The 14,969-nt window shown below is 50.0% G+C and overlaps 1 protein-coding gene across 5 annotated transcripts in view; it reads right to left on the bottom strand.

The window, feature by feature from the left end:
• The window catches only part of dclk2a (doublecortin-like kinase 2a), a 34,367-nt gene that overhangs the window by 1,244 nt on the left and 18,154 nt on the right, over window positions 1-14,969 (bottom strand). Inside the window, exons 3-17 of one of the 5 annotated variants that reach the window (XM_023799344.2) lie at window positions 12,874-12,976; window positions 11,065-11,169; window positions 10,134-10,184; window positions 8,613-8,707; window positions 7,718-7,790; window positions 7,107-7,212; window positions 6,800-6,857; window positions 6,001-6,120; window positions 5,626-5,772; window positions 4,781-4,914; window positions 4,464-4,541; window positions 3,044-3,140; window positions 2,655-2,735; window positions 2,327-2,443; window positions 77-1,623 (exon numbers count right to left, since the gene is read on the bottom strand). In XM_023799344.2, the coding sequence (XP_023655112.2) occupies window positions 1,552-1,623; window positions 2,327-2,443; window positions 2,655-2,735; window positions 3,044-3,140; window positions 4,464-4,541; window positions 4,781-4,914; window positions 5,626-5,772; window positions 6,001-6,120; window positions 6,800-6,857; window positions 7,107-7,212; window positions 7,718-7,790; window positions 8,613-8,707; window positions 10,134-10,184; window positions 11,065-11,169; window positions 12,874-12,976 (1,437 nt within the window). In that variant the 3' untranslated portion in view covers window positions 77-1,551. Of the gene's footprint in view, window positions 1-75; window positions 2,444-2,654; window positions 2,736-3,043; window positions 3,141-4,463; window positions 4,542-4,780; window positions 4,915-5,625; window positions 5,773-6,000; window positions 6,121-6,799; window positions 6,858-7,106; window positions 7,213-7,717; window positions 7,791-8,612; window positions 8,708-10,133; window positions 10,185-11,064; window positions 11,170-12,873; window positions 12,977-14,969 lie in introns of those variants that run through there. The other 4 variants (XM_023799347.2, XR_011985477.1, XM_023799343.2 and 1 more) reach the window with 4 other exon arrangements.

Below are 14,969 nucleotides of genomic sequence, written 5' to 3'. Positions count from 1 at the left end.
GCAGAGCAAAGTCGGAGCAGTGGGGGAGACATATTACAGTGAAGAAGAAACCAAAATGGCTGAATGGAGGAATTCGGGGGGTGGGTGGGGGGGGGGGGGGAGTGGGGATTATAGTAGATCAGAGAGTCAACAGGAAGGCCCGAAACTCCGCACCCACCCTGCCTGTTAGCCCAGCAGACATGGAGAAGAGGTGACTTTATGACAGGGCTGAGGGTGAGCGTGTGTGTGTGTGTGTGTGTGTGTGAGGAGGGGGGGGGGTCATGTGCCTGTGGACACGTGATGAGGAGTTTGTCTGGCGCACGCCAGCAAGGCGTCTCTGTTCGCCACGGCAACCGACTGGCAAGCGGACCACGATCTCAGCATGCAGCATGGGGAGGGAACAGAAGACATCCTCGCTTTGCCACAAGGCCTCAGGTCTCCAAGCGAGACGTGTGGATGAGTGTGTAAGCATGCAGGTTTACCCCACCCTCCCACACACACACACACACTCTGGCGTTAAGTGTGTTACTGACTCGCAGACAGATGCAGTGCAGTGAGTGAGTGGGCTGTTAGTACATACCATTGCCTTGGAGCTAATCAGAAGTAGCAATGCAGGCGTTTGGACGAGGAACAGGGAGGAGGCAAAGGGGACAGAGACTAGTCTTACTAAAAGCAGAACAGATACAGTTCACACATCGTACGTACATTTAAAAACACACTTCTCAGGCCTGAGCCCTTCAAAACCCCCTATAAACCCAACAAGGCAACACGTTGTCTTTCAAGCTGGGGCATATTGCATTTTTGATTTAGACTAAAGCAATTTTGTGTCCAAGGCAATATATATATATTTATTTTATTTTTTTTGCGTCAATCTCCATCATCTTTATCGTGGTTTTACAATTGTTGTAATACAACAGTTAACCACAAGATGGCACCGGCGTTCCACTTCTAAAACCATTACTTCCGAATGTGGCAACCAATCGGTTTAATCTACCACATATTCAAACTCGTGAGGAATTTCAGAAACAGACTGACGAATTAAATTTTGTGAATTGCAATTCACTCATAAGTGCCATCTGAAGAATCCACTTGCGACCAGAGTAACATTAATATTAGCATGACAAAGTGACAGAGAGAGGCAAACAGACATGAATCCTTTCAGTAAGCACAGTCTCAGCAACCGCACATGCAGAATACACCGCCCGGCAACAAAAAGCACTTAAGACAAATGAAAACTAGCAGATAAACACGGTTATCCGAAGCAGCACAGTGTAGCAAAAGATGCGTCCACAATGACTTGTTAATGGTGCTCGATGGACACGGCATGACAGAGCGAAGGCAGAGGTGGAAGCCTGAGAGAAAGAGGAAAGGGTGGCGGGCCTCGTACCCGTGGGCCGCGGGACAGTTAGGGACAGTTAAGGGCTCCATGTGACCCGCCAGTTAGCTCAGTTTGTCATGTACCCCAGGGTTCGTCGGCGAGCTCCTCCTGCCGTCCCGGGAGGGCGGGGGTGTGGGGGGGTTTCGGGGAGGAGGGGAGGGGGGTGCGGTGCGGTGCTTGTCGCTCCCTCTACGCTACAGCAATGAGCCTCCAGTGAGGGCCCCTCCCTTTGCCGGGTCGCTCGCGAACGAGCTCCAGCCTGCCCCCTACTGGCGGGAACGACATTCTTACTGCACTGGGTTACAAACCAGATTCAACTTTGTGAGCAGTGAGAAGGGGGGAGGGGGGTTCCAGGGGGAATGGGACACTCGAGGGATTTTAACAGGACACACATCCTGGCCAGTCTCCACATGACAGGAAATTAATAATCGGAGGTTGGCGCAAGGCACACTTGAGTCACAGCAAAAGAATTACTGTTTAAATGTGGAATATATTTCCGGGAATTTCTCTCTGACCAGTCACATCCAGAGACCACCAAGAATATTCTACACCATTCTAGAAACATTAACACTGGGTCAAAGATCAGAACACTCATAACTCCAGTGTGAATCAGCCTGACTACAGCTTTCCCGGTTCTTCATAACTGTGAAATTATGTGTGATTCGTTCCAAAAAATCCAAACGTGTCTGCTGTATAGATACGCCAGTTTGTTAAATGGCATCCACAAGGTGCAAGGAACCCCACAACCCCAGCAAGAACTGGCACTAAACCAGCATCTTCTGGGGTGTTTGTTTGACCAAAACTTTCATTCAATGCCCCCCAGTTCAGAAGTTGATGTGTGGAACCACAGCGAGGGTTTGCAGCGTTACAGCCGAATGTATGATGCTGTGTGTCTGGTTTATAGCTGCAGGGAGAGATGGACACGGTGTGAGATGATGGGGCCCAGAGAGCCTCGGTCCGTGTGCTTACCATGATCACGGACACTGCGGCCGTGGTGGTGCTGTTCTCCTTTAGTGACGTATTAAAGTGCTTCTTGAGTTTACCTGTCACCTCCACCTTCATGTTGTTCTCCATCGCGGCGTCTTCCTGCAGGCCACACAGCTCACAGGTGAAACACAAACATCCCTGAGGCTTGAACAGCACCGGTAGACAGACAGCCAGATGTGTGTAGGGCAGGAAAAGCCACTAAATGACTCAGAGTCCCTGTTAAACGCACACGGTGTGTGCTTCGTCTGTCTGTGCGTGAGCGATTAGCTTCTGCTGATGGGGAAAAAAAAAAAGTAAAAAGTTCACTTACGGTGACCCAGGGGTGCGAGAGGACCTCCTCGGCCGTGTAGCGGGCCTCCACGTTCACCTGCAGCATCCGGCCAATCAGCTCCTGGAAAAGGCCAGCGTGTGACTCAACGGAATCACCTCCTACTCTCGACCAGCGAATCCGCGACAGCGCCTCTCCGATTCCTCACTGACTTGTCTTATGGGATTTGTTAGTAAAAGACAGGCATGTGAGAGAACCAGAGTGGAGTCTGCTCTTGATTCTCTGACAGTCTACAAAAAGTGGTATATTTGGGATCCTGTCTATCCGTCAACCCACTCGCCACAGGCCGCCTCTAACTGATGCCTCTGCAAAGATCAATGTGGACCCGGCTCTGAGCGGTCGTCATGGGAATGAGGAGGTCTAGGGCGCACCTTGGCCGAGTCGGTGATGTTGTCCCAGTACGGCGAAGGGAACTCAAGCTGGCCCAGCAGGATCTGGTCGAACAGGTCGTCCTGAAGGTTGTTCTCGCTGTTGAGGAGAAGCGCAGGCTGACACTCTGCTCAAAAGACACGTCAAACACGATCTACACAGACACACCCATAAGCTGCCCTTGATGACCCCCAGCTGCTTGCATTCAGAGCTCTGAAGCCACATTCAAGGACATACAAGTAGAGAGTACAGTACAGACAGTGAATGTCTGTACTGCACTGAATGAAGACTGAGACAGGAGAACCCATCAGTAAGCAAGGACCCTGTTCATACACTGACACAATACAAACCATACATATGATGTCATGTTCCTATAGTGGTGACCGTTTTAGATTAGATTCAGCTCCATTGTCATTTTGCTGAGTACAGGTAGGGGGCCAATGAAATGCAGTTAGCATCTAACCAGGTGCAAATTAAATATATGCAAATGTAATAAATTGTAAAGAAATCTGAATGCAAGTGTAAATTACAGTACAGAGAGTCCACAGCAAAAGGTGCAGACTGGAAGGACAGCGGGAATGATTGCGGCAGGAAATTTGATGAGATGCAAAGATACAAGTGAAACATACAGTGTGCACAATGGGTATTTAGTGCAAATAAACCAGTGTTCAGTTAAGGCACTAAGATGGCGAATCAGGCTGTAGCTAAACCAAATTAGGCAGAAAATCTGGTGCTCAGACTTTTCAAGGGGCAGGTGCTCGAACAGGGGTATGTGGCTAACTGGTACTTTTTGCCTTGGGGGGGGGGGGGGCGGGGAGTCATCCCCTTCAGCAAATTTTCACGTTAACTACATTTTCCCCTTTGTCGATTACAAGCTGCACGTCACTGAGAATAACTATGCTGCTCCTAGAACCAGGGAGACCATTTCTGTGCCAAAAGAGGTCTAATCCGCCGCTTCTAGCAGTGACTCCGCGACTGACACAGCTGTGTGGCATAGAGAGACGTCCCGGTTCTGGAAAGCTGCTGAGATCAACAGCATCACCCACACCGGCCCCTGTCTACCTGAGGAACAATGCTGAGGTTTCCGGACAAATGGGTCACTTAAACATGCTGCTTTAAGGTTCCCCGTAACAACGCTGTTCTGTGTCTTGGGAAACACACAGGATCATAATGAGGTTCTGGGTCCCAGTCAACCCACTGCTGTTCTAAACCAGGTAGGAACCAAATTAGTATTTTATTCCGTAAAAAAAAAAAAAAAATTGCCGCATAAATAGATCTGGCTGCACAGGCTGGTTCGGATACCCGTGTCGGCAAGCATGACCCGGTATCGTGTTCACGTGACCCCAGAGGCTGCCAGACCTGGCGGGCACAGAGTGACACCTGCAGGCGCGGCAGGGTGGTGCAGCACAGGGGCGGAGTTACCTGCGGAACGGGGGGAAGCCGCACAGCAGGATGTAGGTGATGACGCCGGCCGCCCAGACGTCCACCTTTAAGCCGTACCTGTGGAAGCGGAGAGTGAAGCGAGCGATCTGTCTGATAGACGCCGCCGGCATGGTGTCCTTTCCAAGTGACACGGACAGTCATACGCCGATGAGCAAGAACGAACAGACCGTCCCGGCTTCACTGCCTCGAATCCGTGCTGAATCCCTCTTGATTAATTATGCCTGTTTATGTCCTATTTAATGCATGTGATGAGGCAAGATACCCCATCCATCCCCCGTACAGGCGCTCAGGCTCACCCAGACTCGGCGATGATCTCGGGGGCAACGTAGGTGGGCGTCCCACACACGGTGTAGAGGGGCCCCTCCACCACCGTGGCCAGGCCGAAGTCTCCCAGTTTCAGGGACTTGGTGCTGTCACTGTACTCGCAAACCTACAAGAAAAGTGGCAGGGCTTAAGGGCAAAGCCGTCACAGACCCCCTTCCTCTCAAAATGGCACCTTCCGCCATCGGATTTGTCTGTTTCTCAGGGGGCTTCCTGTTTTGGGTAAGACCTGCAGGATCAGATCCAGAAGTACAGCCCTCGAACTAGGAGAGGAGCTATAGCAGTAAAACTCGAGCAAAAGCTGTCAACTTGCCGTCCTTTAAAGCGGAGTCGGTTATTACGGTTTCAGAATGTGGCAATACTACTTCTAAATGGGTTTGACTGGGCTCTGTACTTTACCCTAATTTCTATCATTCTGACCCAGTATTGCTGCTTATCAGAAACACTGCCTGAATAAACTCTGTACCAGTAAGTTACTGACCAATGTCATCCTCTCACAGAAAATGACTCATGCTGAGACCCCCCATTTTACAAATAAACTACAGTGCATTTCTCCACTCCATGTACTAGATAAACATCTAAACTGGATAAGTGGATGTTCTCTGAGATCCTTCGAGGGCCTGCCATGTTGATCAATGGGAAGGCCCGTTTGACGCACCAGGGATGTGTGATCAATGGGAAGGGCTGCCTGATGCACCAGGGATGTGTGATCAGTGAGAAGGCCCGTCTGATGCACCAGGGATGTGTGATCAGTGAGAAGGCCCGTCTGATGCACCAGGGATGTGTGATCAGTGAGAAGGCCCGTCTGACCGCCACCCACCAGCAGGTTCTCCGGCTTGATGTCCCGGTGCACGATGTTCATGCTATGCAGGTACTTCAGGGCGCAGGTCAGATTGTTCACCATGACGCTGGCGTCACGCTCCGTGTATTTGGTGGAGGAGGTGATGGCGTCGAAGAGGTCCCCACCCTGCCGAGGAATATGGATCAGAGCCAAGCTCAATCGTATTCAAGGCTGAACCCAATTGGCTCGTTCCTGACACACTTGGCCTATAAGGGAGACGCATGCATGGTGCTGCCACTAAGTAGGATGGTAGGTTTACACGTGCAGGTGGTTTGTGGGAAATAACCCACGAGTCTAGAAACAAGCCCCTCCTCCACCCCGAGACACACTTTGACGGTCAACAGGCAGACCCACCTTGACCAGCTCCATGACCAGGTAGAGCTCGCTGGACGTGTCTACCTCCTCGATGAGCATGATGATGTTGGGGTGTTTGACCCGTCGAAGGACTGCAACCTCGTTCTCGATCAAATGCTCCTTCATAAATCAGACACGACCGTCAAAAGGTCAGTGATCACACACTAACTATTCCAAAGGTCTTAATGCATCAAAAATGTAGCGTGGGTATTTTTCCTAAAATTCTTACTGGAGAAATTAATTCCTTAAAATGCCAATTCAAAAATAAAATATAACTGACTCACAGGACTGTCATTGAGGGTCGTTGAGATATTAATGTCATCTAATTTAGATCAAGATTTTGACATTAAAGTTCTGGTTCACCAAGCCTCCAGCTGAATTCTCCAAAACAAGTTGTTCCAAGAAAAATCTCATGTTTCCTTTGAAGTTGTTTTTTTCTCCCGTAAAAAGTGGAGACTGGGTGTCTTTCTGCAGATGTAGCTGTTCTGGGCTTAACTGGGGGGGGGAAGGTACTTGCAATTTGGGATATCACAGTATCCTAGAACCACACTGTGCAAAGGTCGCTCAGAAAAAATAGTTATCGATTGTTTGGGTCCTCAGACAAATGGGAGACGACTCGGTAAGAAATATTTGGAGGCTGCTGCCCTCAGGGCAGGCTTGTTATGCGGTACACCTTGAGGAACCGGGGAAAAACGAATGCCAGAAATGTCACACTCAACCCGAGAAGCCTCGGAAATCGTGTGTTGTGCCTGGTAATAGTTTTTAATCATATTTTAAACCCGGCACAGCTGCCACCTACCTTCCCAGCACACTTGGCCTTGTCTATGATCTTCAAGGCATATTCCTTTCCTGTGCACCTGCCAACAAACATTTTGCAATTATTGCCACATCGTGGTTCTCTGACAGCCTGGGAGACACACTGTGTTTACGTGGGCTTGCTGAGCCAGGCGGCTTTGGCTGCTCTACTCCCCGGGAAGTTCCGTGCTGCTGGAAACCTGACAAACGTCATGCGCCGTCATGCCTCGCCGCCTCTTTCGGCCTTATTAGTCTGTAACCTGCTACAAATCTCTAGACCTTACTCCCGAGTAGAATCCACGCTCACTCACCGCTCCACGCATTCTTTCACGACAGCGAAGTTTCCGTCCCCGATGACTTTCCCCACTTTGTACTTCTCCAGGATTACGGAGGAGGACGGACCTTTGTTCCCATTCACTGTTGGCGAGAACCTGGTTATAAAACGGTCCGGGGGAACCACGTGCTACTGAAATAGAGGGTTACTGAACGGCACAATGTGCAGGACATCAAAAGCCCACGGTGGATGGCGTCCTGAGGGTAGTGCCATCTCTGCACTTGCTGAAGATTAACTAACGTTCAGGCAACCCCAAAATCCCAACAGCAATCTGACAAAATGACCCATTTTTAATGACATTTAGAGAAACGGCCAAAGTTCATCAATCTCAGCAAAAGACTCTTTCAGACCAGCACTGACAACCAGCCCCACCTCTCTGTACACAGGAGCTCCGTAATTGGGGGAAAGAGAGGATGATACCAAGGGCTACTAAGTGAGAGGGGCCCTAAAAAATCTGGAACATCTTTGAATTGGCCTGGGTTAGGGTCCCAATGTAATACCCAATATAATATGCTCTGGCTGGACCCTCTGTCACCCTGGAGATGTACCGCGGGCTTCGACCACAGACCCGACCCGGCTGCGGCTCACCTTCTGGGCTCACGCTCCTCGTGAGTTCTGCGGCCCCGTTGATGTTTGACGCCGAGCTGTAGTGAGGAGGAATCTAAAAAGTGAGAACACCCACATGTCAACGACAGGGTTAGCATGAAGGACAAGATCTCACCGTACGTCCCGACTCTATTGTCACCTGGCGGAACTTACACCCATTTAATGCTTGTCTCTGGATACAAAGTAATTCAGCGTTTCTCAACCCAGTCCTCTGGGACTAGATCACACACTGAACCAGTCAAGAACACCGAGCTGGGAGGGAGGGAGCAAAAACGTGGACTGTCTGGTGCTCTCTGAGGTCCGGGTTGGGAAACACTGATCTCATAAGACACCTGAGCATTTCCCTGGACATTCAATCATTGGTTGCAATGGCGCACTGCTTATTCCCAAACACTAAAGAATCCCTCCCTCTCCAAAAAAAAAAAAAACAGCCCCCTGTTCACACCCAGTGTTCATACTGCTTAGGAAAAGTCCGACACCACCCCACCCTGGAACCCGAATCCGCCTGGAACAATTCATTCCAACAGGCTAAGCTGCTCATTCTAAGCTGCCTCTGATTCTGTTTGTTGACAGCAAAAAAGCCAGACGCTACAGAATCGAGAGAGGATTCCCACTGCCGTGATCTGCTAAGACAGGCAGGCTCGGTTAGGGTTACGCACTCCACATTAGCCAGGCGCTAACGCTGCCAAATGTCCTAGTCCGAGGAAAGAGATCCTAAGAGGATCCTGAGGAAATCTGGGTGGTCGGATTGAGGTCCATTTCCTCTCTGTGACAACAATGAGTTTCCCACTTTTGTTTCACTCACAGAGCTTATCTCAGTGTCACGTCATGTTTCTGGGAGACACGGTGGCTGCCACCGCCCCCCTAGTGGCCTCACCTTGAAGGTGCGTAAGCTCCGTGGGCTGGTGGGGGAGGAGCTGGAGGATTTGGTGGACCTGGGCGTGGACATTTGGCTTCCGGGGGTCCCATTGACTGGAGATAAAGGGAAGGAGGGGTGCACAATGATTAGGAAGGCAGCCAGGAGGAACAGGCAGTCAGGAGGAACAGGCAGCCAGGAGGAACAGGCAGTCCTGGAGGAAGCGGCTTTCACGGGACGCCGGCTGACACATCCAATCTCCCGCCTTCGCCGTCTTTGTTTCGTTGTGTTTTCGTTGTGTTTTTTTTTTTCTCCCCCTCATCAAACGGCGATTCCTGCAGCACGGTATTGCACTACAACTTCTTTTGTGCCGTCATCCTCGGTAGATTCATCCCGTTACCCGAACAAGTACAAAAGAGGTGGAATTTTTCACTGGGAGGCCACGTCTCGGCGGAGGTCTGCGAGTTCAAGGACCCGGAAAAGCCTCTGTTGTACTTGGCCTGAATTGCTTTGCTACTATTTTTTCAGCTGTATAAATGGATAAGGTTTAATAATTAGGCTTAAAAATACTATGTGTGTTGCCATGGATGGTGGCACTTTCTGTGCCCCTAATTGCTAAAACGTGCAATAGCTGACATTTTTATCCAGAGTGATTTATTTTTAACCCGTTTATACAGACCAAATCAGGTTAAGTACTTTTCTCTGCAGAAGTACAGTGGCCCTATCCTGGGACTTGAACCAATAACCTTCGGGCCGATATCCATAATGCCCATATCGTTAATGACTTTGCTACCTTCTGATCCCAGGTAAATGCGCTGCAGTTAATCGACTGGGTCTTCAGTGCATCACAGCCTAGAATTCACAGTCCTTTAACTGGGAGTATGAGAGGATACTGGTGCAACAGAGGGCTGTGCTGAGCCTCCCATGCTCCTTCCCAAAGGGGCTCCCTGTGCATCAGCACCACAAAGTCATGGCCGTCCCTCTGTCACGTGTCACACGGACACGCCTGTGAAACTCATTATGCAGCCATCTTCTCTGTAATCATGACTAAAAGCTTGATGTGCCGTGCAGTGAAACGTAACACCTACGCTGTGTCCTCCTGCGTCTGCACTAAGACGAGTCCCTGCCATGGATTCATGGACAGGAGCCCTAAAAAAAAAAGGCTTGTTTATCCGGAAAGGATGTCAGGGCAGCAGCCGCCGGATAACTCCAAATGCAGGCCGGATAACTGCAAATGCAGGCCGCCTCCAGATCCCCAGATGAAAACTTTCATGAATAATAAAAAAAAAAGTTCTCTTTTTGACCGTAAGCTTCTGTTTTATTCAAGAACAAAGAGGACTTCCTCTGAAAATAGACAGGAGTTCCTTTGTGGTTGATGATGCGGCAGCACATGCAGAGCAAACCAGCTGTGATTGCGCAGAACGGTCACGCTGGGTACCGCCTGGCTGTCGTGCCGGAGACAGCGCAGGCTTCAGTGCTCTCGTTTCCGTCATGCGATTGGCCGCTCAGGAACTCAAGGCAGCCAATGGCAGGCGGGCTCACCTGGAGACTTGACCGGTGATTGGCTGGTGGAGAATTGTCCAGCTCTTCTTACTGCATTCGGGAGGCGGAGGGGATGGGGGGGGAGAACGAGAGGTCAGCTGATGCGGTCAGGAGGGGGCACATTATCTGGGTGATTAAGGTTTGTTTAACCGCTTTGATCGCTTGCACGACATCACAGTATCGCTTGTGCTCTACATCTCAGACACGTCTAACACGGTGGGTTTTCTTCAGATATGCTAGGAAGCGCTTTTCACTGACTAATCTCTTCCTCGACATTGCAATATATGGATCTCATGCAAGCATCCTGAGCATCTGATACGCAACATTACCAGAAGACCTGGTAGACGGCAGCTGCACATGCCTGCAAGACAACTGGGAATCCCCGCAAATGCCTCCCACAGCTGATGTGGCATTTGGGCAATCCCAAAAAAAATGCCCGGTTTCACTAGTCGCTTGTAACCACTGTAGGTAGATACAGTCATTGCTCAGTGTAAACTCACAAACACTTTATCACTACAGTGTTTCTTTTAACTTATTTAGTACTTTTATCCAAAGTGACGTACAATTGAGCAAGCAGGGCCAGCCAGGGCCTTGGCTCAAAGGGCCTTAATGACATCACTCTACGGATCCTGGGATTCGAACCAGTGACCTTCTGGTGTCCTCATCCGCCGAGCCACATACTGCCTTAGCTTAAATCTCTTCGGATTGTTCATGTAGTTGCTCAGAGCTAGTATTCACATATATTCTGTGGATATCCTGTAGGTATTTATTGTATTTGGTGCTTCAGTATTTATCGGAGTAATAGTGGCGTTAGTGCTTCATAATCCTGATTTCGGAGTGTCAGATCAGAACATAGAGGTTAGTACAGATTATGCCGAGACAACTGACTTCAGGTCAGCTGTCTGTGGCTAAGGGGGTGGGGGGGTCCTACCTGCAGCTGGGGATTTGTTCCGTCGCGTCAGTCCGGGGCTCTTGGATCCCGGGGGCCTGGCGGAAGGTGAGGCGCGGGCGTACGAGGATTTGAGCACTTGGCACTCTGCGGAAAGAGTGATTCGAGGATGAGACAGCCATAATTCCACAATTGCCCCACACACAAACCATAAACGTCCTGACGTAACACACAGACCCAAACAAGTCATGCTCAAATATCCTTCCCCGACACGCATCGTCCTCAACAAAGTCCGCTGGGTTCGGTCCCTGAGCTCCCTGGAGTCACATTACAACCTTCGCCTGGACTGGGGTCACGTCGGGGTAATGCCCAAACCCGCGGGGCAGCGGGACCCAGGGGACGCCTACAGATTTCATATCCGACAGCACTGTAGCATGATGACAAATGAGCAGTGAGCAGTCTGAACCACTATGACATTTATATTGGCCTCATTGTCTTGCCTCAAAACACGAGCCCAAAACTCATACACAGAGATCCCATTTAGTTAATCTGCTGCATCGCGCCTTGTGCATTATACAAAGAGGTGTTCTGTTAGCCAGCACCACATTTCCTCTGGAAAATCTACTGTAAAACAACATTGCAGTAAGGCAGTAAAGAAAATCTAATTTGATTGTCTGGTAGAGTGGGGGTGTTATAGGCCACACAGCGGCGGGTTTATACCCGGGGGCGGGGGGGTTGTTTTTCACATCCATCCATCCATCCATCCATCCATTCACAATCCATAACCGCTTACCCAGTACAGGGACCCCGTGAGCTGAGCAAAGCCACTGAAGAAGAACTAAATGACTCATAGTAATCCACCGTGAGAGGCGCCAGAGAGGACTGGGTTCAGGTGGGTAGCAGCTTCCTTTACTGGCTGTGTAATGGAGGTGTAAAGTTCAGATCCAGAGAGTAAAAATCCGGACCAAGATTTTGTTTCAACCAAGCAGTTGAGTACTCTGTGACTGTGACTCTTTGTACTCAACTGGTTGGTTGAAACAAAATCTTGGTCTGGATTTTTACTTTCTGGATGTGAATTGTCCTCCTCTGCTGTTTAATGACATCTGAGCTATAAACAGTATGAATAGTCATTCTACTCGCTGGCATATGTGACATTTGAGATCCTGACCAACTGTAGTGGTTCTGGTTTTAATATCACTTCATTACTTTGGTTTGTAATGAGATATTTGATATTTAAATAGCTCAGTACTTTGGTTGTAATGACTTTAGGCAAACTGTCACTCTGCCCAATCAGGTTTGGCAAACACTTTCTTTGTAAGTTAGACAAAATAACCTTTAAATATGCAGGTTAGTCAGGTATAATTCTCAAGTAATTATGTTCCTTTAGCCAAAATGCATTATGGGAAAACATCAGTGTATGTTTACAATCTGGAGTCTTGGATCTATCTCGGAGATCTCCATGTGACTCCACCTTCGAGAGAGGACAGAAGGAGGAGCTCCTGAAATAACAGAGGATGAAGTGACTGCGATGGACAGGGTGCGTCCCGTCACACCGACTGTCTCTGGAAGCCATCTTTTCAGCGAGAACAGAGCTCACAGTGCGGCAATGTGGCTGACAGCGGAGTCCACATCAGTGTTCACACTCTCTCTGCAGAAAGACGGAGAGCATGCTAGTCCCCATCAGCGATATTGCTGAACTCTAATCTCGATTTGAGAACCACAGACGTCTCCGATCAGACACCGCGAGCATCTCCGTCGCCCTGCCTGCCGCGGGGTGATGCTGTGTGTAGGGTGATGAGGCGTAACATCTCAGACAGCCTGACGTTCAGGAAGCCCGCAGGGGAGCCTTACCGCTGTGGTCCAGAACAAAGTCATCCTGGGCGTAGCGGTGCTTTTCTGGGCCGCAGGCGATGAACACGTCATCCTCGCCGAAGAAGTCCTGCAGGCAGGTGACCTAGAGGGGTGACAGAGAGCGCGAGACAGCTGATCAGGCTGTCAAATCGGTCATCATTTACAGCGTACCACACCTGGGCTCTTAACCGGGCCCCTCGCTCGACCCCTAACCGGGCCCCTCGCTCGACCCCTAACCGGACCCCTCGCTCGCCTCCTAACCGGGCCCCTAGCTCGACCCCTAACCGGGCCCCTCGCTCGCCCCCTAACAAAAATTGATGGTGCAGTGCGCTGCAGTGCGCTGCAGTGCAGTGCTTGCAACAAAAAAAAAAAAAAAAAAGTTAAATCCAGTGGTGACTGTCATGGTCATGCTTTCCTATTTTCAGAAATGTCTGAATCTTTTCTCTTCAAGAAAATGGTAAAAATGTCTATATATACAGACCCACAGCGTGATCATGAAGACAATAGCGAATCTAAAAAAAAACAAGCAGAAAGTAGTGGGGGGGGGGGTAGGCTGATGTGTTTAATGCACCTACATCTGAGCCTGACGCAGGAAACAGTGCAGCATGTTCTCGCTGCACATCTGCTCCCGGCGGCAAGTCCGGGGTAGGATATCACGGTCCCCAAAGCAAAGAGCAGAATAACCGCTCTCTGGGGCTCGGCCGTGACGCCCATGGTGAGGCAGCACTACTCCCCCCGTTATTTAATAAGCGATTTTCACAGAAGGTACAGAAATCAAGCAACAAACTACGATGCTGCGAGCTGGCAGGAGACGCCGCTGCGGCATGCGGCCGACCCTGGGTGACCTTTGCCTTCCATGGCGACTGATGACCAGCCACACATGTGACTCAGCTGATGTCACCCCGCTGACCCTTGACCTTTTACAGCTGCTACGGGGTCAGCCAAGCAGACCGGGCAGCCCCCCACCGTGGGGAATCCTTCATGTATCTGGTCACCGTTTTTCCTTTGGTTCACGAGCGATGCTGACTGGGTTCAAAGTCCGACTTCTAATCTATCATCAAAATGCTCAGTAGCTGGTATCTCCATTCTAAGTGGTTTCAAGGCTTGTAGTAAAGATGTTGTTTACCATTATATCCTGAGGGAATGCAAATTTCTCACTATTATGTTAAACGCAGATTAAAGAGAAGCTCTCTTCTCAAGGAATATGAAAAGACCTGCTTAACACAATCACTACTAATGTTGACGATACTGTAATAAGTCGTACAGCAAGTTCCACTCCGTCTGCTAAAGTCTGATAAATGAAGTAAATTGAGGCCGTCAAAAACAGAGCAAGTAGCTAAAGTCACCTCACCGGCGATCAAAGTGAGACACAAGACTAGGCAGAGGGATAAAAATGGCCCGGCCAAGTCCCCGATATTCGCTGAACGTTCGGAGTCTAGTTCCTCAGTTCTCCCGTTTTATCTTGTCAAATGTCCTCCCTGCAGGAGCCTTGTTTATTTGTCTTGGTCGCTTTGTAATCAGCGGCCGGTCTTATCTGGAACCAACATCCGAAGCGACTCGCGTCCAAACAATCAGGCCACCCTGGTGGATGCCGGACGCCGCCGTTGCACATCCCTGAAGCAGAGGCTCCGTCGCGGCTTCAGAAGGTATGACATCACTTCCTCTTACTGGGTGGCCGGTCTTTTGCTGTCTGTCCATCTCTGCCCCTTTGCCGTTGCGCATAACTCCATAGGTCAGACACCGAAACTAGAACAAATATACACCCCACTTCTGCCCTGGACCCCATACCTAGCATCCTGGGGGGGGGTTTCCTGGGCAGATGGGACCCCGCGGCTCCCAGACAATGCCTTGGCGGAGACACACCCACAAACCCATCCCTGCATGTCCCCGGCAGATGGACACAATAGCTGTTGCTTCCTCTGACGGGGAGCAGGACAATGTCTATAGGCAGAGTAATGTGCTGCACAAGACCGCCGGTCCTGCTTTAGTACATCTACATGTGCAGTGCGACCAGACCGGCCTCCTGTACAGACTGCCACCCTGGGAATGAAGGAAGGACTGATAGATAGATAGATCTAGATAGATCTAGATAGATA

This window comes from Paramormyrops kingsleyae, chromosome 25 (genome assembly GCF_048594095.1).
Source record: "Paramormyrops kingsleyae isolate MSU_618 chromosome 25, PKINGS_0.4, whole genome shotgun sequence".
Classification (NCBI taxonomy): domain Eukaryota; kingdom Metazoa; phylum Chordata; class Actinopteri; order Osteoglossiformes; family Mormyridae; genus Paramormyrops; species Paramormyrops kingsleyae.
Note: the sequence above shows the minus strand (reverse complement) of the source record. Positions and strands in the feature narration are given on the sequence as shown.